General features: G+C 32.9%; 1 protein-coding gene across 1 annotated transcript in view; it reads right to left on the reverse strand.

Moving 5' to 3' along the window:
• The window catches only part of LOC110100336 (SCY1-like protein 2), a 98707-nt gene that overhangs the window by 35204 nt on the left and 36439 nt on the right, over nt 1-27064 (reverse strand). Inside the window, exon 5 of the mRNA XM_028695685.1 lies at nt 16515-16641. Coding sequence (XP_028551518.1) covers nt 16515-16641 — 127 coding nt within the window. The remainder of the gene's footprint in view (nt 1-16514; nt 16642-27064) is intronic.

The following is a 27064-nucleotide window of genomic DNA, read 5'->3' on the forward strand; positions in this document are numbered from 1 at the left end:
CGCAGGTTGCACAAAAAAAAGGTGCGATGCAAAAGAAAAATCATTTAATCATTTCTAAAAAAAGATAGAAGAAACATGTAGACATCAAGAAGGTTAAAAAATTTCAATACAAAGCTTCGATGGAACTTATGTTCAAATATTAATTCCAAAAGGGTATTTGTATGAAACTCCTTATTTTTATAAAAAAAACTATGGTAGTCATGTTATGATCTTTAAAAAAACTATTAGGATATACATGCCAAGGTTTCGTCAAGTCGCTGCACATTCTCAGTCATCAACTCTAAGCTATTCTACACGAAAAGGTACAATACAAAGTAAGCACACACCTCTGCTTAAGCACATGTATATGTCCTTCTTGAAACAACAGGGCAAGCCTATGTTGGTTGCATATTTTGCTCACATAGGTGACCCAAAATCTTAGTGTTAAATCTCAGCCCTCAGTTCCCTCATAGATCCAACGACTACGAATAAAGATCAGTGGGAAGCCTTCTAGAAAGACATTGAGTACCTTCCATAGCTAGACATTTTATTTAGGAAGGATTTTATTTCAGCAATTATTAACTATTTTGTAGTTATTTGTTTCTTCATTAGACCTCTTGTATAGATCTATAAATAGGGAGTATATTGTATAATAAAGTAAAGCTTTTCCCTCTCCAATCTTCCGAATTCAACATAGTATCAGAGCCAACGGCCTTCATTGCTATTGTAGAATGATCGTAGATCATCAAAGGAGGAAAAGAAGAAGAAATCAATGTCTTGCCTTGTCGCAAACGAAGCACCTGCCGACAGAAGCTTGCCGACCGACGTCGAAGCGGAGCCTTGCCAAGGACGGACGCCACAGACAGAGCCCCTGCCGATGGAAGCTTGCCATCTGAAACTATCGATCCGACAGAAAGGGAAAGTCGAACAACAACGAAAGACATAGAAGACCTAGCCGACTGGAACTTCCGATCCGACAGGAAGGGAAAGTCATCGAAGGAGCGTAGTCGAAAAACCACGAAGGAGCTGAAGAAGCAACATGTGCCTACACTTCCTGCAAAGCAAGGAAGCCAAACAACAATGAAGGAAAAAACCCCGCTCGAACCGCTCCCAATCCAAAGCATACCATTGCTTGCATAGCTACCCGGTCCAACTCTTAAAAGGATTCACAGGTTATTTAAAAAAAATGGATCATCGACCTTTATTGTCGTAACTAAAGATCAGAGGGATCTTACTTTTTGAAGCCTTTATTGCTACCCAGAATCAAATAGATAGTCTTCATTATTATCATTTGACCCAAAAAAGTCATATACTAATTCTTCTCCAAACACTAATCAATTTGAGGATTTTATGTTGCACAAAAGACAAGGTGACCTCCAAAGCATGTAACATTCCTATCGCCTAAATGGGAAGAACAATTTAAAGTGGTCTCAATTTGTGAAGACCTACTTAAAAGGGAAAGGAAAAATACAACACTTTCTCGAAGGACCAAAGGAAGGAGATCCTAATTTTTGGGCATGGGATGAAGCAGACTCCATGATTATGTCATGGTTGTGAAATTCAATGACTCTAGAAATTAGCAATACATTTATGTTCATTTCCACTGCAAAGGACATATTGGATGCTTCCAGACAGACCTTCTCCAAAGCTCAGGATGCGGCTCAAAATCTTTGAAATTAAAATCAAAGTAGAAAGCACAAAGCAAGGAAGTAAGACTGTGACGGAGTATGCCACTCTTATACAAAATCTAAGGCAAGAACTTGATCACTACATATGCATAGAAACTAGATGTTTAGAAGATGTTGCGATCCTAAGGAACTTTATTAAAAAAGATAAGAGTTTATGATTTTCTTGCAAGACTAAATGCAAAATTTGATCAGGCCAGAGTCCATATCCTCGACAAAGAGGAGACGTCATCACTTAATGAAACCATTGCTCTCATCCGCGTGGAAGAAAGCTGATGAGGAGTAATGTTAGAACCAAAGGTCATTGAAAGTTCAACAATAAAGATGAATAGAGAATTGCCATGAAAGGAGAAAGGTAAAGATTCCCCAAAATTCAAAGAATCACTTTGGTGCAGTTATTACACGAAGTCAAGAAACACAAAGGAAACGTGCTGGAAAATACATGGAAATCCCCCCAGCAAAGAATTGAATTAAATAAGTGAAACAAGGAGCACATCGCTCGCCAACAAGACAATAAGTCAGCCCAACCTAGAAGCACAGTCCAGCCTTGGTGAACTCAATAAAGAAGATATTGATAAACTAAAATGACTCCTGGTATCTCTTGAAAAGCCAAATGCATCTTCCTCACTTGCACTCTCAGGCAAGTTTTCTATTTCCATTAGTTTAAGTTCCTCTAGAAATCATTTAAAGGAAGTATGGATCATTAATTTAGGAGCCACAGATCATATTACCCACTCACATACCCACTTCATCAACTATACTCTTTGCCCAAGCAACAAAAAAATCATCACTGTTGATTGTTCTCTTACCATGATAACAGACTAAGGAGACATAACATTATCTCCTTCACTCACCCTAAAAAATATGCTCCATGTACCTCAATTATCCACAAACCTAATATCAATACAAAAACTTATCAGTGATTATAATTGTCAAGCTTTATTTAATCCTGCTTATTACTTATTTAAGGACCAGAGATCGGGGAAGAAGATTGGACTTGCTAAGGACAAAGCCGGATTGTACTACCTAGAAAAACTGAACCAATCTAAAAATAGTTGTTATGTTATCCCTAGTTAATAAGAAATTCACTATTTGACTTCATCATTGTAAGTTAGGATACCCATCTTTTAATGTCCTGAGACATATGTATCCACAACTTTTTTAGAAATTAGAAAATAAGCATTTTTATTATGAAACTTGTGAGTTAACTTAACATAAGAACTTTCTCAAATAAAAATTAGAGATGTGATACTCCTTTCCATCTTATTAATAGTAATATATGGGGACCTTTAAAAATCCCCAATATCTCTGGGGCACGCTGGTTTATATCATTCATTAATGATTACAATAGAATCTCTTATATCTATTTCCTCAAAAATAAATCCAATGTTAGCCCCAATCTTCCCATTTTTCATAATATGATCCAAAATCAATTCGGGATAAAAATAAGGATATTTCGCTCTGATAATGCTAAAAACTATTTCAACCAAAACCTTTCCTCATACTTCCAAAGTGAAGGGCTCGTCCATGAGTCATCATACGTTCACACCCCACAATAAAATGGGGTTCCAAATAGAAAAAAAATGGTCACCTTCTAGCCTCCACTTAAGCTTTCTTATTCTACTACAATACACTCAAATCCCATTGGCGGGAAACTCTCCTAACTACAACTTATCTCAAAAAACTGACTACCTTCAATAACCCCAGGACTCAAAACTTCAATGGAGATTTTGTCCTCATTTTACCCCGAGTTTAGAACTCATCATAACCTTATACCCATAATCTTTGGGTGAACCGCCTATGTTCACATTCAAGCCAAGATAGAAGACAACTAGATCCAAAAGCACTCAAATGCATCTTTATTTTTTTTCTTACGAATACTAAATTATTTCTTTCAAATGCATCTTCGTTGGCTATTCAACTACCCAAACAGGTTCCAAATGTTATTATCCATCCACAAGAAAAACCCTTATCTCTATTGATGTTACCTTTGATGAATAAAATTTCCATTTTTCCAAATCTCATCTTCAGGGGGAGACTGAACTTGAGGAAGATAAGAGAAATGAACTAGCATCACTTGACCTTCCTCCACCATCTTAAACCAATCCACCTTAAACCCAAGATAAGGAAACAAAAGACAAAGTTGTCATTAAATTTGGGAAGGTATACTACAGGCGTACAAGCTCAAATTGTGCTCCAAAGCATATCCAAGAATATGAACAATCTCCTAAAAGTAAGGTAAACTCACCACCTCCCTTATATTCTATAACCAACTCTATATTCTTCAACAACCTCACAAAAAAATTGTTTGGTTACACTAAAAGATATCCATACTCCTAAAGATATTTATGAGGTCTTATTTGATGGAAATTAGAAAAATGCCATGAAAGATGAAATGCAAGCCCTAGAAAAAAATAACACATGGAAGGTCATCAATCTACCGATAGGAAAAAAATCGGTCGACTGCAAATGAGTGTTCTCTGTAAAATATAAAGCTGATGGCAAACTAGAAAGATACAAGGCAAGAGTAGTGACAAAATGGTGCACACAGACATATGGCATTGACTATTAAGAAATCTTTGCACCTGTAGCCAAGATGAACACTGTTAGAATACTACTCTCACTAGCAGCCAAGTACAATTGGCATCTATTGGAGAATTTTTATTGTCCTCAAACGGATTGCATACTTTATGATCGAGTACGTCATAAGAAAGATGATATATTACCCTAAAGGACCAAAATATCATTTCCTTATAGACTAAATTATAAAATTTACAATTTAACAAAGATTTCCTCAATAATTAATTGAATGAGATTTATTTTATTCTGGTATACAGACGTCCTATAAGGGCTAGCCCCTATGGTTAACTACATCTCAAGCTTTGATGTTTGAGAATACTTTTGATTAAATTAGTGATTTTCTTGCTTCTGAAATTCATTTAGATATTGGCTAAATTTTGATTTTTGAAATCCATGAAAATATTATTTAAAGGGTTTTGGCTTTTAGGAATTTCAAGGAAGAGAGAGGATCAACTTGAAATTAGATTTCTTGGGATGAGGGCCAAAGGAAAGAAGTGTATAAGCACTTGATTCTAAGGGAAACTCAAAGGTACTCAAACTATCCTATATTAGGCTTTATATTTTAGATCTAATTTTTGTTTAAATTGACATTTTCATTAAAATTTTAGGGCTTACATTCCAACGACACATTTTGGAGGAATTGCCTAGAAAGTTAGGACTTGTATGGTGATTGGAATCAACCATTGCCTCGGATCCTAAAACTAAGTTGAGGACTACTGAGAGGTAGTACCTCGAACCTAAATGTAATGAAATGCAAATGGACTTACAAACTATACCTCACATGAGGCATAGCTAGCCCGACCTCTGGATTTATTGCCCTTCCTAGAAAGGGATATTAGTTAAACCCACCTAAACGCTTTAAAACCATGATTTCAGTCTTAATGCATATGAAGAGTAGGAAGGTTGTTTTATTTAGAAAGTAGGGCCAATAGATGGGTATACATAATGCTAACTCACAAATGCAGACTTTTTTGGTTTTCTGATACTAACTGAAGGTTGTTCTACATGAGATACATTTGGGCTATGCAAGATCATTTCAAGTTTGAAAAATTTGACTCCTTGAAAGGGAGTAATGCAATTTTTTATTAGAAAATAATGGAGACAAATTTCAATGTTAAAGTGCTTAAATTTATAATGGGTAGAAAAATTATTTTAACCTAAGAGCCTACTGCATCAAAAGTCCAAGCCACTCCCAAGAAAAACAAGGAATAAACCTATGAAAAAGCATGCATTTTCTAGTGCGCAATCAAGTAAGCAGATCAAAACATTCTTAATGTATAAATAAAAAAAACCTGAATGTAAATTATAGAGTCGAAGTTATTACAATTAGATTTGACAGCTGAGTTGTCTGTCATTATACAACACAGTCAAATTTATAATAGATTCTACTTATGGGGAGTCTTCAAGCTTTTGGCTTATGAATGGACATCGTGCTTCACCTTCAGCAGGTACATTCTTTTAGTCTATTTCCTTCTTTTGATGCAAATTCTCATAAGTTTGATTATATCCTAATTCTATCAAATATATTTAAAAATATAAAAGACTCAAAGCTGTAAAATAAAGTTAGAAAGCAGTTCATATAATATATCACATTTAAAATTCGCCTAGCACTTTAAGTGTTAAACATCTGCTTCTACCCTATTGGCCACATCACTTGGAGGGTTTTTTAAGCGGCACCTGCCATGCAAGCATTTTTATATTTATGATTTATTTGCACCCCCTTTGGACATTGATACCTACAAGAAAAACATATATATTTCTACACTAATCACTTATGGTCAAGTGTCCACAACGCAGATAATCCAATAGGCAATCACACCACAACATCAAACACATGCGCAGAAAAAGAAAAATCATATTCCTAACATGCCTAAGGGGTTGTGCATCTAAGTGTGTGAGGCTTGTGTGGCATGTCACACTAACGATGTTTCACTTAGAGTTTGGATTTAAGGAGCAAGTGTCTAATATATAGTTTTGGGCTGAATGTTGGAGAACTCTCTTTAGCTTTTGAGGTTAAAGATAGGGAAAATCTCCTATGACTTAGAAGTTGGAGGAGAGTGTAGGAATCCAATATTTAGATTTTGGGCTAAATGTTGGAGAACTTCCTTTAGCTTTTGGAGCTAAAGAGAGAAAAAATATCCTACAACTTGGAAGTTGGAGGAGAGTGTAGAAATCCAACATTTAGCTTTTTGGCTAAATGTTGGATAACTTCCTTTAGCTTTTAGAGATAAAGAGAAGGAAAATCTCCAACAACTTTGGGGTTGGAGGAGGAGAGGAAACCTATAGCTTTTGGGCTAGGATAGGACATCTTCCATGGCTTTTGGAACCTATAGAAGTAAGGGAAGATTAGTAGCTTTGAGGCTACGAATCAAAATGATGTCTCCTTGAATTTTTATATTCAAAGTGTTGGGTTTCATTTGCTTAATTTGGATTAGACAAACAAAGATGAGTCACCAATTGATTTTGGGCTCAATGAGTGAGGAAAATTAAATTACAACTGGGGTTGCAAATCAATAAGAGTTATCATTGAATTTTATGTTCAATGATGGATGGTTGGCTTGTTAAATATGGATAAAGCAAAAAATAGGAAGATGATATATAAGCATGATTACACATCATGTAGAACTCTTTGAACTTTAGGGTGCCCAAAACAATAATACCCAAAAAATTTAAGTATAATTCTTGGCATGAAGTTTAAATAAGGAGGGGAGAATTATAATACCCAAAAAAAATTTATTGAATAAGGAGGGTAGAAGTATAATACCCAAAAACAATTTTCAAAAATGTAAGTAGAATTCTTGGCATGAATTTTCTTCAAAATATGCCCTATTTTACCATACCTCCATAAAATATCAAACTTATATTCATTAAATTCTATTTTAAATTTTGAACATTTTGATTTATAAGTGTATATAGGTATTCATTTAATAATTATTTCATTTAATAGCTTAATCAATAATCAATTAAAAGTTAATTAACATTTAATTAAATGCTTACTATAACAGATTTTTAATTGTTAATTACTGTAGCAATTATCCTTCACCTAATGTTGCATGCATTGGCTAATCACCTCAGCTGGAATCCTATGGCTAAGAATGGCTGGAATGTAATAGTGGAGTTAGAAATTATATTATAATATGATTAATGGAACGCCTAACGGAGTTTGGTATTATATGTATCTTTACGTATCTGATTGACGACTAGCCTCGACTAGCCTTAACACGTATTATATACGTATCAGATAATTAACTATAGGGGCTTGCGCCTATAGGAAACCAGAACTCAGATCATAAAGTCCTCACAAAATGAGGGCGAAATCTATGGGTAGTGTCTTATCTACAAACCCATCTGCCTTCCAAAATTTACCCCGGAACTTAGTTCGTTAAAACTCCCTCGCCGAATAAGAAAAGCGGCAGGGAGGCCAGGGCCGAAATTTTCAGAGCCCACATTGAAATATGTAAGGTCTGTTATCTTGCTGAAATCTGCTGAAACCCTTATTTTTTGAAATCAGTGGAAGCTGAAATCAGAGAGAAAATAAAGTGAAAAAAAAATAGAGGAAGAAGGGAATAGAAGGTGAGGAATTTTGGGTTGGAGGAGTGCAATTGAGATAAAATTGTAAGGTTTTTATATAATCTATTATATATTACTTGAATGCATGTATAAAAGGTAAAAATATATTCTTTAGATTATATATAAGAGGAAACGAGGTCGAAGTACTTCAAATGAACCAAATTACCCGACTACCCTAGAGAACGAGATGAGATATCCGAAATTATATTATAGGAAATAGTAAACTTCATATGATTCCGGCCACATATTTTTATATATTTCAAGTTTCATTATGTCTTTAGTTATTGGTTCATCAAGTTGATCGAGTATTTATTGTAATGGCATTTTTTATGATTGTTATGAAAAGAGAAATGAAAATGCTAAATGAGTCATATATGGGGAATAGGCCGCACAAGTAAAGACGAAAATGCTGATGAGATAAGTCTTAAGAAAGCCATATAAAAAGTACCATACATTCTCTCACTTCTAAAAGTTTAGAATTCAGACTCTTGAATGAGAAAATTGTCCTCTAATTATAAAAGTTAAAAATGCAAACCCAACCCTGAATTCGATGGCTATAATTATGCAAAAGCCTGAAGTCATCATATGACTTACTCAAAGTATAGAACAATAACAAAACAGAAAATGTGAAAAGTAAAAAATACATTTGATGTTTTATACATGCTTATAAACCCCCATATTATATACAACTGATTCTAAATATGTTTTTTATTTATTATAGTATGCTTACGTATTTCAGTAAGCTTAAGCTTTTTAACAGTGGTTGTACAGCAGCAAAAAGGAAGGAGCTCGTGAGCTCTACATATGAGATTAACTGCACTTTTTTATACATACGTTTGGGTGTGTATAGAGATCAAAATAGAAGCTATACAGAAAAACTGTTGGGTATATAAATGTTATTTAAAAGTTAAGTAAGCTATGTATTTTATTCGATGCATTCTAAATATATTTCCAATTATGAAATATGAAATAAACTCTTAAAGTTTGAAAATTTTGATGTGTTGGGATAGTCTAGATAGAATATTTCATACTTATGTGATCCTGATAAATATATTTCAGTATAGGTGTTAATAAGAGATACATCCCTAGATTCTTCCTCTCTGTTACACCCCAGATTAACTGTAGCGGTGTGATAGGTTCTGGTCATATATATGACATAAAATTAACTTTTATAGCTTCATAATAATATTCAAAGGCGCTCATGTAAAATTCAACATTATCTCCATTGAACTATATTAAGGTACTAAAACCTCCATTAGAGTCCCTTTTGCCCACCTTCGTAGATATTATAATATTTCAGTGCCAACCCTCAACTATTATGATATTCATTACGCTTCAATTTTATGAACTCATATTTGACTACGAATTACATGCTTTATGACTTGCTATAAAAGACATTTATATAACATTTGCATAAGAAAAATAAGAAAACAATAAATAGCTCAATGTTTTTTTCATATTAAAATGTTGTTAATTAAAAAAAATATTTATATATTCATATAATACCTCATTTTAAGCTTGAATATTAAAATTTACATGTGATCACTCATACCTGGATATTTAACTGTAAATCCACACAACTAAATTGAACTAACTTTAATCCTTTTTACCCTTAATTTTTTCAACAGCCTGTAAATGCCTAAAAATGATAGCATTTGCTTTTTAAATTAAAATTGTATTTCTTGCCCCCATGAATTGTCTTCTCGAATCTAACATTTCGTACACTTTTTCGTTGTAAATCACCTACACAATTTACATCTCAATTTTTATAGATCTATAAATCATTTTTCCAATAAATTGAATTAAATCAATATATCCCAAAACACAATTTATCTCACAACCAAAACCTCCCCATATATACCAGTTAAACCCTAAATAACATTTGGATAATCTAAATTAGGAACTTTACAAAGAATTAGAAATCTAAAATACAACCAAAACCTTACCTCTTTTCTTTCTTCCCTACTTTCCCTCTTGTAACTTCTTCTTCTTCTTCCTTCCTCTATTTCTTATTCCACCAAATAATTCTTCCTCCATTGCGGCAAAACCTCACCCCAATACCTATCAAACCCCAAAACCCAGTAAAACACCAGCTTGCGCTCCTCTTCCGCCCACAGAAACTGCAATCCTTCTGGCTGAATCATGACTGAATGGGAGAGGCTATCCACGAACACCTACCTCTCCATAGTGCTCATGCCACTAACTAATTAATAATTTTAATAAATTTAACAATAATAATAATTTTAAATTAATTATTAACAATTTAAAAATAACTGGAAAAAATAAAGACACAAAACTAATGTGATAATTTCCACACATTTTCGTATAGTTTAATTAAGATAAATTTTCTATTTCTTACCTGAAACTTTAAGTTATAACAAAATGCATGTCCACTTTTATGTGCTGTCCAATCATGCTAAACTGAATTATGAGCTATGTTGAATACTAATTTGTTACCACTGTAGCTTCATGGGTCCTTCCCACTTGATCCTTAGATCTTCTAAGATCATCTAGATCTACAATATCTCATATATACCTAAGGACATAGCTTTGAACTCTGCTTTTGACCTAGACCTTGCCACCACATTTTATTTCTTACTCCTCTATGTAACAAAGTTCCTCCAAGGAATATACAGTGTCATAAGGTAGATCGTTTATCTACTAGTGATCCTACGAAATCTACATCAGTATACATTTCCAGGATTATTCTACATTCTCTTCTGAAGAGAATCTCATTTCCTAGATTCTCCTTGAGGCAGGTCAGTATTCTATCTAATGCTTGCATGTGAATCTGCTTTGGATTCTACATGAACTGGCTAATCATGCTTAAAACAAAGGTTATATCTAGTCTAGTGTGGGAAAGGTAAATTAATTTTTTCACAAGTCTTTAGTAAGCTCCCTTATTTAGGCTTGGATCCTCTTTAGCTGTCACAACCCAACCCTACTAAGATAGGTCTTATTATTTTGAGCTATGACAAGCAAATCTAAAAAATATAGTTTTAGAAAGTTCACATTCTCTTCTAACACTCATTTTAAATAAATAACATACTACATAGCTACTAAAACACTCAATTATTGAAAATAAACTCATTCACAAGATTTTTCTTTCATTTCATCAAAATGTATAAACTACAGTACATGAATATAAACAGAAGCTACATAACTGAATAATAAATCAGCTATGACTTTACAAAAATCAAAATAAAAAAATATATATAAACTCAAATCTGATCCTAAACTGCTAATCAACAAGTTTCTTCCCTCTCTTAAATCCTGAAAACAAGAAGAAAAATCATTGTGCTACAACAGCTCAACAAGCCCACAAACCGATTTAAATTTTCAAAAATTATTTCAATAATATTTTGTTAAACATTTAAAAATAGTTAAATGTAGTATAATAAATCACTATATAGAGAAAGAAAATAAGAGCATAACAATTATCCAAATATAGAAATAACAATATTGAGCAGATAAATAGACTGAAATTCATATCATAAAATAATTCATATCACATATCCAAATCCCAAACAGAATCTCAAAGAGTTCTAACCCCTTATAAACTCCTTTCATTCTTATAGCAAAAGAATATGTCCGTGGGCATCATAACATGACTTATAACCACCAGAACATGATTTTATTGCCACCAGAATACGTCTAATAGGCATAAGAATATTCTCTAATACAAATAGAATCTCAAAGAATTCAGGCCCTTATATCTCCCAGCAATCATAATTCAGTCACATATACACATATTTATCATAATATAGTAGTTAAAGCATAGTTGAGTAGGTGTTAGAATTACATAATTTTCTATAATGGTAGGTAACAAAAATTCTTACTAAGCAAAATTTATCAATTTCAAAACATAATCAAATTATTAAGGATTGTATAAAATATCATTCTAAGATATTCACTATAATACAATAATATTTTACAGTGTCCATATTATTTTTTGTTCAATTAAAATCGAACAAATTCTAGAATACTCGATATAAAATTTTCAGAAAATATTCATAATCTTAATCTTTATAACATATAAAAAGTTATACGGTGAAATTTATCGTTACAAAGTTAACCACATTTTTAAGTAAAAAAATTTTATAAATTTAATCAGAAAATTTTTAAAAGACTTCATTTTTTTTAAAATTGAGATAAGCATAATGTCCTACCTTGATTCGGACCACTTTCACAACTAACCCGATGGCTAAAAACAGAGTTTCATTATCTAGAAAGCCTCCAAAACCCTCTCTATGTCCCACTATGCAGCTGCTGTGATCGAACAAATGGCAATGGAATAGTGCTTTTAAAATATACTTAAAGTGCTCATAATAGCCTTGCGCTCCGACGCTCAATCCGAGCTCTACAACTCTAGTTTAGAAATCAAATTTTAGAGCCTGAAGCGTTGCAATGTCATTATTTGGTGTCTGGTACTGTAGCAACGCTGGGGCGCTCGAACACCCAGCACCGAGATGCTCTTATAATGGCATTTCAGATTTTGTTGAAATTAACATCAAACACTTAGGACTCATTCTAGACCACTTATAATCATTTTTATGCATTAAAACACTCTTAAGGATAAGCAAATGTGTTAAAAATTCATAAGCTCAAATCTTACCTTTTTTCAAATCAGGTTCGAATAGATAGAATCATATGTTGAATCTTCAGGTATCAGATTAGCTTCCACCAATTTGAGATTTGATTCTACTGCTGTTGGTGCCAGTTCACAAGCTAATTTACATGTTTCTTTAAGAAAATCAGGAATATATTTTTGTTGAAAAATGAAGATTTCTTTGCTATAGTGGGTCACTTCAATTTCAAGAAAATATTTCAAATTACTAAGTTTTTTATCTCATATTCCTTGGTAAGATATTTCCTTAGAATCACTCTTTCCTTTTTATTATTCCCAATCAAGATGATATCATCCAAATAAACAAACAAAATTGTGACTCATCGTGAGTTTAAGTGCTTGAAGAAGAGTATATGATCCCCTTAGCTTTGTCAATATCTATTGAGTAGCATGAATTTTGAAATTTTTCCAAACCAAGCTCTTAAGTAATTGCTTTAGCCCCATATAGAGTCTTTTTTAACTTACTTGTCACCCCAAAATTCTCCTTGAATCTTAGTGGAATATCTATAAATATTTCTTTCTCCAAGTCCCCATATAGAAATGCATTTTTGACATCCAGCTATTTTAGATGCCAGAAATAATTAGCTGTTAGTGAGAGCAGGATCCTCATGATATTCATTGTGGCCACAGGTGCAAAAATTTCATAGTAGTCAATTTCATACGTCTAACTGTACCCTTTTGCTACCAGGGTTGTCTAATACCTTTCTAGTATACCATCGACTTTGTAATTCACAGAGAACACTCATTTGCAGCCAACTGGTCTTTTTCCTATTGGTAGGTCGATGATCTCTAAAGTATTATTTTTCTCTAGCGCCTGCATTGCTTCTTTCATAGTATTTTTTCAATTCTTATCAAATAAGGCCTCAAAATTATTAATAGGAATATGAATATTATTTAGTGTAATAAGAAAATTTGTGTGAATGTGAGAAATTATGGAAAGATACAAAGTTAGTTATGGGATACATGGAAAGTTTTTAGGTGAACTTGTGTTTATCTCAATTTTAGGAGATGATTCTTATTCTTAAATTTTCTCTAAAGCATAATTTGGATTAGTACGCCTAGAATATACCTTTCCAAATATCATGTTATCCATAATAGCTTTCTCCTCAATTTCTATAGCTTTAATTTCACGTTTAGGAGGATCAACTTGAGATGGAGCAAAAAGGTCAAGGGAGGCAAGTTCACTTTCCTCATCTTCCTCAGTTTCAATCTCCCCCTGAAATTATGGATGCGAGATTGTTATGGTTTCGGACTTCGGGGTAAAATGAGGACAGAATATTTATTGGTATTTTTAGTCCCAAGATTTTTGAATGTAGTCGGTTTATGAGATATGTGACAGTTATAAGGGCTTCCCTTTAGTAGGATTTAGATACAATGTGGTGGAATAGAAGTGCACGGGTGGAGGTAAAAGGTGGTCATTTTTCCTTTATCCAACTCCATTTGTTATGGGGTGTTAATGCAAGAAGACTCATGAATGATACCTTCCTTTTGAAAATATAAGGATAAGGTTTGAATAAAATAATCTTTGGCATTGTTGGATGGAATTTTTTTATTTTTATCCTGAATTGGCTCTGGATCATGGTGTGAAAAATGGATAGGATAATGCTAACATCGAATTTAGTTTTGAGGAGAAAGATCTAAGAGACTGAATATAGTTGTCAATGAAGGATACAAACCATCTGGCCCCTCGTATGTTTGAGATTTTTTACGATTCCCAGATATCACTTTGAATAAGGTAAAAGGAAATATGACATCCCTCATTTTTGTTTGGAAAAAAACACATTTATGCTTGGCTGACTCACAGGTTTCACAATGAAAGGATCAAATTTTCAACTCATAAAATTTTTTTGAATATAGAGATAATATAGGACAAGAAGATGAATGTCCTAGTGTAAAATGATGAAGCTAAAAATTAGATTTATATTAGATATAGATAATATATAATAGCTATTATTGATAATAGTCTATGTGTTCAGCTCTTCCAGATAATACAATTCATCTTTCCCCTTAACAAGTCTAATCTTCTTCCCCGATCCCTATCCTAAAAAACAAGAAGGATAAAATATGACTTGGCACTTATAGTCACAGATAAATTTTTGTATGGAGATTAGGTTTGTAGATAATTGAGGCATGTAGAGCACATTTTTAAGAGTGAGAGAGGAAGATAAGGGTATATCTTCTTAGCCAGCTACTATGGTAAGAAAACCATCAACAATAACGATTTTTTTATTAGTCGGGCACGGAGTGCAATTGATGAAGTGGGCAATGGAGTGTGTCATGTGATATGTGGATGCTGAATCAATGAACCATAAACCTTTCAAATGATTTTTAGAGGCAGTTAATCCAAAGGATATAGAAAACTTACCTGAAAGGGTAAGAAAAGAAGATACATGTAATCTTTTAAAGGATACCATGACTTATTTTAGTTTCTCAATATCTTCTTTGTTGAGCTCTTTAAAGTTGGACTATGTTTTTGGGTTGGGCTGACTTGTTATAGTGTTAGCATGTGATATCCCCTTTTTGTCCACTTCTTTGATTCCACTCCTTATTTGAGAGCTTTTCCTATAACTTCTAGTAGGTCTCCTTTGTGTGTCATGATTTCTTATAATAACTACACCAAAGGGAGTTTTTATTCTTTTTAGATTTTGAGGAATCCTTACTTCTTTCCTTCAATGGTGCCTCTTTAGTTGTCACTATTACTGAATCTTCAAGAGGCTTTGATTTCAACGTTACCCCTTGTCAGCTTTCCCCAACACAAATGTGAGAAATGGTCTCATTTAATGAAGGTGTCACCTCTTTACCAAGGATCTAAACTCTAACCTGATAAACTTTGCATTTAATCCTGCAAGAAAGTCATACACTCTATCATTCTCAATAAAGTTTTTCAGGATAGCAACATATTCTAGAAATTTGATCTCTATGCATCTATAATGATCAAGTTTTTGCCACAAGTCATGAAGAAAAGTGGCATATTTAGTCACATTCTTGCTTCCTTATTTTGTGCTTCTCATATTGACCTTAATTTCGAAGATTTGAGCAGCACCCCGAGCTTCTGAGAAAGTTTGCCTAGCGACATCCATATGTCCTTGGCAATAGATAAGAACATAAAAGTATCACTAATTTTTTGGGACATGAAATTTCACAATCATAATATAATCATGGAGTCCACTTCATTTCATACCCAAAAATTAGGATCTCCCTCTTTTGGTCCTAACCAAAGGAGATGATTCATCTTTCCTTTCCCTTCCAAGTAGGTCTTCACAAATTGAGATAACTTCAAATAATTCTTCTCATTTAAGTAATAGGAATGTTGCATATTTTGAATATCTCTTCGTTGGTACACCATGGAGTTCTCCATGTGGTCAAACTTTGGGAGAAATTAGCTTCAAACATTGCGGCGACAAATGGTAGCGATGAAGACATTAATCAAGCCAGCAAGTGCAGAGAAGCAATGAAGTCTGCGTTGGTTATAGAAGTAGTAGAAATAATAAGGGAAGGCCAGCAATGAAGGCATGACAAATTATGTATCCTTAGTCTATGATACAATGTTAAATTTAAGGAATTAAAAAGGAAAAAAGGTTTAATTTTATAGTACAAAATTATCCCTATTTATAGTTCTATACAAGATATCTTAATAAAAAAATAAATAACTACAAAATAATTCATGATTGCCCTAATACAATCTTTCCTAAATTAGCCACACAAATATGGAAGGAGATCGGTGTGATCCATGTGAGCCTACCACGGATCCCCATGTTGGCCATGGGATCAAGTGCCAAGGGCAACTGGGATTTAACAATAACTTTTCTTATTGTACCATATAAAAAAATCAATGAATTAAACTGCTAAACTAAGAAAATATTGCTACATAACCAAGAACAGTGTCATCAAACATTAAAGAAGAAACTGTGACAGCATTAAGCTACGATATTATAGAACATCCCAAAAGGATGAAAGATCATGGTATAGCATCAAGCATGAAAGGCAGAAGTAAATTCCATAATTAAATACACATCCAATGATATAATAGCAGTAAAAATATATAGAATCACACAAGACAATGTGGCAATTACCAGTGAATTCCAATGCGCTAGGCCTTGAAGACATGTTAGTGGACAACATTCTTTGGATATCGACAATAAGCTCGGGCGGAATTGACGAGAATGACTCACTGGATAAGTATGACAAGCTATTCATATACTGCAATATCATACATAAAAAGAACTGGCTAAGAGAAAGTATCAAAAACATTTAAAACTCAGAACTAAAAAGCATCTTTCTCGCTACATTCTTGACTTGCTACCATATATGTTAGTAAAAGCCGCACAAACAATAAAGGATTAACAAGTATGGGAAATGAAAGGACAAAATTTTTTTAATGCATTTTATAAAAAAAGCTTCAAGCCATATCTTGAGAATTGAAAATCAGAAAAGTGATAAAAGACCGATTCAAGGGCTATTATGTCATATGCGGATAACAAAATTCTTCCATGTTACCGATATATCTACATATATTACAAAGAAATGCGAGGTAAACCCTTGTCTTCCCCAATTTACCCTTCAAATTTGCCACATGGAAATTTTATCAAAGTGGACAATTGTTTTTTAAGCGCCTAATGAAAATTTCTTTGTGACATGTGGCTTTCCGTAAAGTACCAACTGATAATTCGTTGAACCATCCAGTGGCAGCTTCTGGGCACATACTATGCAAGATCATCGTCCAGATTTTCTTTCTATCAAAATTCAAATTAATCGTTCTAGAAAAAAGTGCAAAAATAATAGGATGTATCTGCTCAATAAAACAGTACGTGAGAAAAAATACAATGTGGTACAATTTAAGCGCCACATACTTACATAAAGCACAGGAATTGAGATTGCACAAAGAGAACTAACTTATGTAATTATAGAATGAAACGGCACTTTCTAATCCCATGTATTTTTTAACTCTTGAATTAATATTAACTATTCAAAATAAGATACATACACAATGAAGTACACAATAATTTCTTAACGAGTCATGTTTAAGCTATGAAACCTAATACTGACTATCATCTTTATCTTCACCCTCATCATTTTCACAACAGCCTTGCCCATGGGGCAGCTTCAAGAATCATCTTCGCATCATTATCATCTAGTGATACCTGAAGTAATTAAATTAGATGGAACTATTTTTTTCTTGCTAGTCCCCTTCTGCTAAATTCTATCTGTCAAATAGATAGATTTGATTGATATATCAGAAAGAAAACAAATTCGATCAGATATATTGCTGCATCTTATACCAACTATTGAGCATATGGTCAAAACAGTTCGTATATTTCTTGACATCTTACCTTCAATTTACTAATCCTACAGCTCTAACATAATAATTGAAAGAATAAGAGGAGAAAAGAAAGAGCAATCTATTTCATTTCACCATATTTTCTCTCAAACAGTAGGCACATATTTATTACACTTGATAGAAACAGCAATTGGAAGAACAATTACTGTAATTGACCCGAGAAACTAGAAAAGAACAGAGTACTAAATAAACATTATTTAAGTAGTAAGTAGGGAAGACTGGTACAATAAATAATCTTAGTATACTAGGAAATAATAGAACAGTAAACAGAAAAAAAATCATCCTCAATAAACTCTAGTCAATAATTTTTGTAATAACAAGAAGCAAAATTAGAGTCAATTACTTCCATATAAAGGAGATCGATAGACAATATGAGAACTAGAACTTTCCATCAGGAGTATTTGAACAATCCTCTGATTTACATATTAAACAAACCAAACTTGCCTATCATTTTTTCAAAGAGAGATCTTCATAAATTCTTGGTAAACATTTTAGCAATTTGCTAAAAAGAAGTAACATAAGAAACAAAAAAAGCGTGGGATCCAACAATTTACTCTCAGCTCTTCTAGAAGAGTTTCTATTCAGGTGAAATCTTCAAAAGGCAAATCAGATTGCAAATAAGATACTAACAAGAGAATTTGACCTCATTTTAGGAGGAAATTATGATAATAGTTCTAAGTTTCCTATAGGGACAAGCCCCTATGATTAATAACCTCTCCCAATAATAAGAGAGAACTTTTAATTAAAACTAGTTATTATGCACTAAATGCTTAAGATAATAGAAGTGATTTGATTTTTAGGATAGAGAAATGTACTATCATTAGCTTAGAATGAATGGTGTGGGAATGATGATGAATATGATTAAGATCATGTTATGTCATCCCAAGATGTCATGAACATAGGCCTACTTAGTGGAGATAAATAACCCAATCTGACCAAATGATCTTCGTCGGCAGCTGTGGGTGTGTTGTTCAAAAAGACCTTTAAACCTAAGATAAATATCTATCTAATGTAATAATGTTAAGTCAACTTTGGCTAATAGAGGGCTTAGTGCCCCATACATGTCATTGGAGCAAAATGACTCCATGGCGCATGTCGCACTGTGGTGCAAGTACAACACTACTTACTTGGCGTTGTGCAAGTGTTCAAAAAAGCGTACGTAATTTGTGTCATCCATAAGCATAGGCGCATGGTGCAAAGCAAAAATAGCGTGTAATTTTGTTAATATGTTATAAATTTTAAATTATAAATTATAATAAAATTTTTTAGGGTTTATATATCAATATCACAATTAATTATTAAATAATTAATTATCATATTAATAAAATATCACAAATTTTTATTTTATCTTTAAAGGATTTAAGATTTACTTTACTCGTCACCATTTTTACATTGCTGGTTCAATTTTGCATGTGTCACACATTGCGTGTGTCACACATTACTTTGGATGGCCATAGTTGATTGGTAGGCGTGAGTGTCCATACAATGATCCCCATGTTAATTTAGATGGTCACAATTGATTGGTTTACTGTGTAGTATGCACTTTCCAGCATGCCTCCATTGTGCGGTTGATTTCTTTACGGAAAGCATACCAGAAGTTCTCTTTTAGCATGCCTTGAATCAATAGGATCTAATAAAAACCATTAGCAATAAGAGTTGTGATTTCATCAAATTATTATTTTTGTTTCTTCTAACTTTGATGCATTAATTATTATTAGCATTTAAGCAATTTATTGTTATTACAAATTCATTTATAATTTATCTCTATTATAGACGATTACTTATGTTGAAATGAATGATATGAATTTATTAATATATTTCAATTATTTACCATAAATCATATTAAGCATTTAAGCTCATTATACAAAAATATGAAATGAGATGAAGAATGCAAAAAAAATGATTTATATAGAAATATTTGCAAGTGCATATTGTCTGAAAAAGTACACTCCCTTATAGTAGTGATTATCGATGCAATGTACCCAAGCTTGTGAATTGGAAAAGAAACTAAAAAAGGAAATGGAGAAAGTATCTTAAATTGTATAATTTAGATGGAAACCCCTATAAGGATTGTATTATATAAGAATAAGAAATATAAAATTCGATATGATATGATTATTTATAAAGAAAGATTTTAAAACTATTAAATGATTATAATTTAATATAATGAATCGCATATAGATTATGATTCATTTTAGTTAGCATAAATAAAATTTTTGAAAATTCCCATCATATTACTGTAATCCAGAAATATGATTAACCATTGATTGGTAATAACTCGTCACTGTTGTGACAAATGTCTTCAGGACAAGTCATAAAGAGCTAAATGGGTAGATGAAAAGAATCCATTTATCATAGGCATAGCACTACAAGAGAGACATTTATCTTACATCTGTTACAAGAGAATTTTATAATTTAGGTGTTCTTTCAATATATTGAAGTTGTTCAACCACACATGTTGATATTAGATGAAAATTTAAATATTCATTCGACCTTCTACTTCCATCTTATTAATTCAAGCCTTTGGCCGAGCCATGAACAAACACATTAATACGACATAATGGGCCAGATCCAAGTATCCTACATGAACATCATTTAGGTCGTTATAATCTGCAAGGAAATCATAGGTTCAAGTTTTTTCACCTAGTTTCATATTCTTTCATTGCATATTCTCAACACCAATCAATGGGCTCAAATAATTCCAATTCCTGCTAAAACATAAAAAATTATGAAGTGTTCATTAATTCCCATGGTCCCTTTCTTGAAATCACAAGCCTTAACATTTAGTTCAAAAAGCTGTATTGTGTTTTCAAGGCATGAATAACCCATCTTCACCTTTTCCAACATAGCTTTTGCTATGTTACGAATCAAATATAGAGAGCCAAAATGCTCTTCCATGGATTTGCCAAGCAAAACCATTACTAATTAATTGTTAGTATCCTAAGTTGTATAGAGAGGATCAGTTGGCTTAAATTTCCTTTAGGTACCTTCAAGATATCCATTTTTTCCTCTCCCAAATACAATCATTCTGGCCAAAAGTGACAATTAGAAGAAATTTTCAACACCTGATTTATATAAGTAATTTCAAGAGGGGAGTGATCCACGGATGCAAAGGGAATAACACTGATACTTGGTGAAGATGAAGATGAACCAGCCTTCTCCCCATCCTTGTTTAACGCTATAATCTTCACCCATCTCCTTTTAGTGAAGAAACTAGGCTATGATACCATGAAAGAATGAAAAGCTAGGGAAAAGAATGAAAAATTTTACTCCATTTCACCAAATTTTCGATTAGAAGAAAGGTAGAGACTTATTACAAAAAAAAGGCAGCTAACATAAAAATACTTTAAACTAGAAAAGAATAAAAGAAATAAAAATTACTCAAACAGAGAATAGAAAATAACCAGATGTAAATAATATAGTATTATAATAATAATTAATAAATAATGAAACAAAAAATAATCAAATTCATTAATATCTGGCCATGATTAGCAAACAAAGTCAACTGTGGGCTCCGAAAATTCGGCCCCAACCTCCCCGCCGCGCGTTTCTTTTCTTTTTTTTTTGAGCGAGAGAGTTTTAACAGAATAAGTTCCGGGATAAATTTTGGAAGGCAGATGGGTTTGTAGATAAGACACTACCCAAAGATTTCGCCCTCATTGCAACACTCGACATGGCTATCATAACGTCTTTACTTGCACTACACTCAAATTCATATAACATAACAAGCTTAGTGACAATATCATATATGTTCGACGAAAAAAATGAAGTAGATGATGCATTAAGTCAACGTGCCTTGTTACTAACTACAAACACCACGAAAGTTGTGGCTTTTACAACTTCTAGATCTTAATGGGTGAGGGTGCAATGCAAAAACAGTAATTTTTTTTACTGGTTTTCTTTTCATGATAGGTTTTTATTTAAAGGTACACAGTTATGCATTCATTAATCGCCTTTGCATGACATAGATTAAAAAATCCCATGTTGGATGTTCAGGTGGAAATGTTAGCCATGAGAAAACTAATAGTTTAGTAGAGAGTGAATTTTATAAATGTCATCTTAAAAGCGACAATGAGTATTTTGTTCAACATTGTTTGGTCTGCTAGAAGACTAAGAGTCAAGTTCAGAGCATAGATCTTTAGATTCCTTTGCATGTTCTAGAGACAACTATGAATTTTGTTCTTGGTCTTCCTCAAATTTAAAGAGAGATAGTTGAAATTTTCAACGTGTTCAATAGGTTTTCTAAGATGGCGTACTTCATTCAATTTAAGAAAACTTTGAATGCTTCTCATATGGCTCATTTGTTATTTTGTATCATTCACTTCTATAGTTTACTTCATTCACTAACTTTAGATTGGGATTTTAAGTCCTCAAGTCATTTTTGGCAGATGTTACACAAATACTTTTATACTTCTTAAAGTATAACAAAACAGGTCATCCCCAAACCAATAGGCAAACTAAAGCAACCAACCGCACTCTAAGCAACATGGTGTGATCTATTCTGATGACAAACCGAAGTAATAGGATGCTATCCTTCCACATATAGAATTTGAATTTAATAGAATATGCCAATGGCTCAATATGTTGTGGAGGAATATGAACAAGTTGTATATACTAGTGGTCCAAGGCATACTATAGATTAACATGTATGCCTCCTCGTATGGCAATCCTAAGGATAAAGAATTTGTAGTGCACGTCAATCAAACTCATCAAGAGCTAAAGAAAACTTTTGATAAGTCTAACTCGCATTACAAGAATAAAACAACAACAACAACAACATCAAGCTTTTATCCCACCATGTGGGGTTAGCTACATAAATCATTTCTTCCTACCAACATGAATATTTCTAATACTCTTGATGTTATTGATATTTAAGTTCCCTCTAAAAGAGTTATCATTCAATCACAAAACTTGAGAAAGAGTTTTCTTCAAGTAGGCAGGAACAAGGATGATTGCTAGTTTCCTAAATTATTAGTTTCCCTTTTATTTCAAGTATATTATTAATGAGCTTGATTTGATTGTATGGAGACAGCATTTTACAGTTTAGTAAAAAGTTTCTTCTTAAATTTCAACATAAAGTCTCTATTGTTGTTGATTTCTTTATTGAAATATTTGTGCATCACACATCCACAGCTAATGCTTAGCTCCAACAGCTATTTGTTAAAGGGGGTCATTTAGGATGATGGGTAGGAAGATATTGACACATGATATATTTGAATCCCTATTAACATCTATAAATATCCACTAAAAGTTGCACTACTCCTTAATCAATTCTAAGCCTATTCATTGTATTCTCAAGAGAAATTCATTAGTCCTTTAAGCCAAAAGTCTCCTCTTTTCTCAACATGAAGTGAACTTTTACTGTACATTTCATACATTTTTGTAAGGGTTTGGAGACATTGTTGTGCTTTCCACCAAGCATGTACTAACCTAATCAACTTGAGGATTCTCTTCCCTCATGAATAAAACCGTGCAAAGTTCACCTTCCAGCAATTTGCAAATGAGAGAACAAGAAAAATTCTCAAGAATGAGGTTTTCAAGTCATAGACATAGATTTGGGCTGAAGAACTATGTACTATTTTGAATATTTTTTTCTCATTTGCTCTTTACAATTCACTTTATCTCTTAAGATATGAATCTTTTAATAGTATGCCAATGGCTCGATATATTGTTGAGGAATATAAATAAGTTGTATAAACTAGTGTCCCAATGCTCCCAAGGCATACCGTGGATTAAAATGTATTCCTCCTTGTATGTCAATCCTAAGGATAAGGAATTTGCAGTGCACGTCAATCAAACTCATCAAGAGCTAAGGAAAACTTTTGATAAGGCTAATTCGCATTACAAGAATATTATAGCAAAAAATATCGACAGCTCCAATTGTTCAAAAAGATGATTTAGTGATGGTCTCTCTCTCAAAGAACTGCTTTCTTGTGGGTACATATAATAAGCTCAAAGCTAAGAAAATTAGTCATAGAAGATTGTTAGCAATGCTTGAAAAATTGACCTTCCTACAGACATCAATATTTCTAATACTTTTGATGTTATTGACATTTAAGTTCCCTCTAAAGGAGTTATCTTTCAATCACAAAACTTGAGGGAGAGTTTCTTCAAGTAGATGGGATTGATGCATTACATGGATTATTGCTAGTTTCCCTTTTTTTCAAGTATATTATTAATGGGATTGAATTGATTGTATGTAGATAGCTTTTTACAATTTATTAAAAGTTTTTTCTTGAATTTCAACATAAAATCTTCGTTACTGTTGATTTCTTTATTGAAATATTTGTGCATCACACATCCACAGCTAATGCTTGGCTTCAATGGCTATTTATTCAACGAGACCATTTAGGATAATATGTAGGAGAATTTTGACATATTATATTTGAATCTTAATAGGAAATACTCCAATTGAAAGTGAACTCTCTTGGCTGAATTTGAATTTCAGCAAACCCCAAATAGTAAAAAGAGAAAAGATTTAGGTAGAAACTCACAAAAGAACATTTTAATTGATGGTAGCAAGAAGAAAACAAGAATGATACAATGGATCTTTGATTTTAGAGTAAGATCTGGCTCTTCCAAATCCAAACCGCCCACTAGAGTCCTTCCTCCTTAGGAAAACAAAACTCAGCCAAAATATTCGATAGACCTGAAACTCCAGCAAACAATCCTACTAAAACATACAAAAAATCTTCCCAATTCCAAAACAACCCCTAAATTTGAAATTGTCCTCCTAATCTCTCTTTAATTTCTCATTAATTTGGTCATTGGACCCCACCCCCAAAGGGGGCGGCATTGATTAGGGTGGAACCTCTATTCAGCCTCCAATAGACTAAGCCGGTCCAGGTTGGACTGGTCTAACAAATCCCTATTAAGATCTGTAAATATCTACCAAAAGTTGTACTACTCCTTAATAAATTCTAAGCCTAACCGTTATATTCTCTAAATAACATTAGTCCTTTTTAGCCAAATGTCTCCCCTCTTTTCTCAATGTTAATTGAGCTTTTATTGTGCATTTCATACATTTTTGTAAGGGTTTGGAGACATTATAGTGTTTTCCACCAAGCATGTACTAACCTAATAAACTTTGAGGATTCTCCTTCCTCATGCATAAAACTGTACAAAGTTCATCTTCCAGCAATTTGCAAATGAGAGATCCAAGAGAATTCTCAAGAACAAAGAATTCTCAAGAATGAGGTTTCTAAGAAGCATACATAGATTTGGTCTAAGAACTATATACATTTTTGAATACTTTTCTCTCATTTGCTCTTTACAATTCATTTTATCTCTTAAGATAGGAATAATCTGAATCTTTCTTGAGGAAGTAGATAGACAAAAAACATATTGGATTGTTTTTTGAAGAACCAAAGGCAGAAAATCCCACAAAAAAGTAAGTTAAAAAATTTGGCGTAAATGCAGCCCAACTTCCGTTACAAAGAAGGCATGGAAATCAACATTGAAATTCAACTCAGATCAAGGGCTGCAATGTTCGATTATAGGCAATAATCTAACAAGAATAATATCACATAATATGTACTTCTACAATTTGTAAAACCCACAAAAATGCCGTTTTAGACCTCGCACGTTTTTCGATGCGTCGCGACGAGTTTTAAGTGAACTTGAAAGTCGTCGGAATTCTACGCAATAAATTTTATAAAATAGAGTGCAAAATTCTAAGTGAAATGATGTATAGAACCCATATCGGATTTTAAGTATTTTGGGAGTTCAAATTTCCGGAAAGCCCTTAATGACAACTTTGCCCTTGATGACCTTTGAATAGAGAAGATGTTTAAGTGAAGGCTTATAGGTAAATATGCATTTAAAGAGAGCATTCCACTCTTATTAGGGGACCGAAATGTTTCGGTCCCCATTTCATTCTTGCGGCCGAACCGAGCGAAGAAGGAGAAGGGGGCGCGGGTAGGAGCGGCGATGGGAAGCTTCGGGCGCAGGTTTCCGGCGGCCGTTCGTGGAGGAAATTGTAGGAAATCCAAGGGAAGGCTAAAGTAAGTGGATTGCAAGAATTTTCTTTCTTTTTCATTGAGTTTTCTCTAAGGAATGAAAGTTAGAGTTTTGAGAAAACTTGAGTTTTCTTTGAGACAAGTCTAGTGAAGGGTAAGGGGATATTTTTAAACCTAATAATGAGTTGTTTTTAAGAAAAATATGAATTTTGGAAATTAGGGTTTCACTCAAAGTGATTTTTCTTTGGAGATGCCTTCATAAGAGTAGTTCCTAATGGCATAAAAAAGTTTTTAATTGAAAAATAATGTAAGGTTGGGAAACGTTTTGAGTTTTAGAATTTAGGGTTTTTCTCTAATCAAGAAATTTTATATCATTATGGTTCTAATTGGCTTTTAGAAGGATTTTAAAGACTAATGTAGGGCTTTTCCATGAAATACAAGTTTTTCATAATTTTGATTTAACATTATCCGAAAATTAGTTATATTTTAATTACTATTTGATTGTAGGGAGGATGTTTGCATGTATAAAACCTGAGATTTATGACTAAATCTTATTTGAAAGATAATGGGAATTAGAGAAGTCATGAAATGGTGGGATGGGTTTGAATTGAAAACATAGACATGACATAAGGTTGAGCTCTTTATTATCAAGATTAAGGGTTTAGGAAGTTATGTGAGACTAGTTATACTTACACATTGTGTATGTCTCTTTTAGATATTGAACGTGTAAAGGTAAGGGTTTTGATTGGACAACCGGAAGTGATGCACAAGTTGAGGTAGGTGAAATAGACTTCTTTTAAATTTAGAAAAGCTCTTTTTACATGCAAATACATAGAAATGACATTTCTCCTTTTTATGCTCTTTATGATATTGTTATGACTAGCATGTTCCCTATATAAGCTTATGATCTCTTGATGCAAATGTAAAGTCCTTTCTATGCAATATTAGAACTCATGAATGAATCTCATGCTTCTTTCTTTACATGTACTATACATGTCTTCTCTTTTACATGCAAATAAACATATGAGCATAGCAAACATGTATATCCTTATGAAAACATATACTTGAATAGTTTACCTAAGCCTCTCTTATAAATATGTAAGAATTATGTGCATATGCATGTTGACGCGGAAGTATCAAATGGTAAAGGAGCTCTTTTGAGCAATGGTAAAGGAGGTTCTTTTGAACCAAATGATAAAGGAGGTTCTTTTGAACCAAATGGTAAAAGAGATTCTTTTGAACCAAATGGTAAAGGAATAGTCAATTTTATGTACCTGATCAGTACAAGTGATACTTCCGAGACGAGTGTTATATATATATATATATA

This window comes from Dendrobium catenatum, unplaced genomic scaffold (genome assembly GCF_001605985.2).
Source record: "Dendrobium catenatum unplaced genomic scaffold, ASM160598v2 fragScaff_scaffold_72, whole genome shotgun sequence".
Lineage (NCBI taxonomy): Eukaryota > Viridiplantae > Streptophyta > Magnoliopsida > Asparagales > Orchidaceae > Dendrobium > Dendrobium catenatum.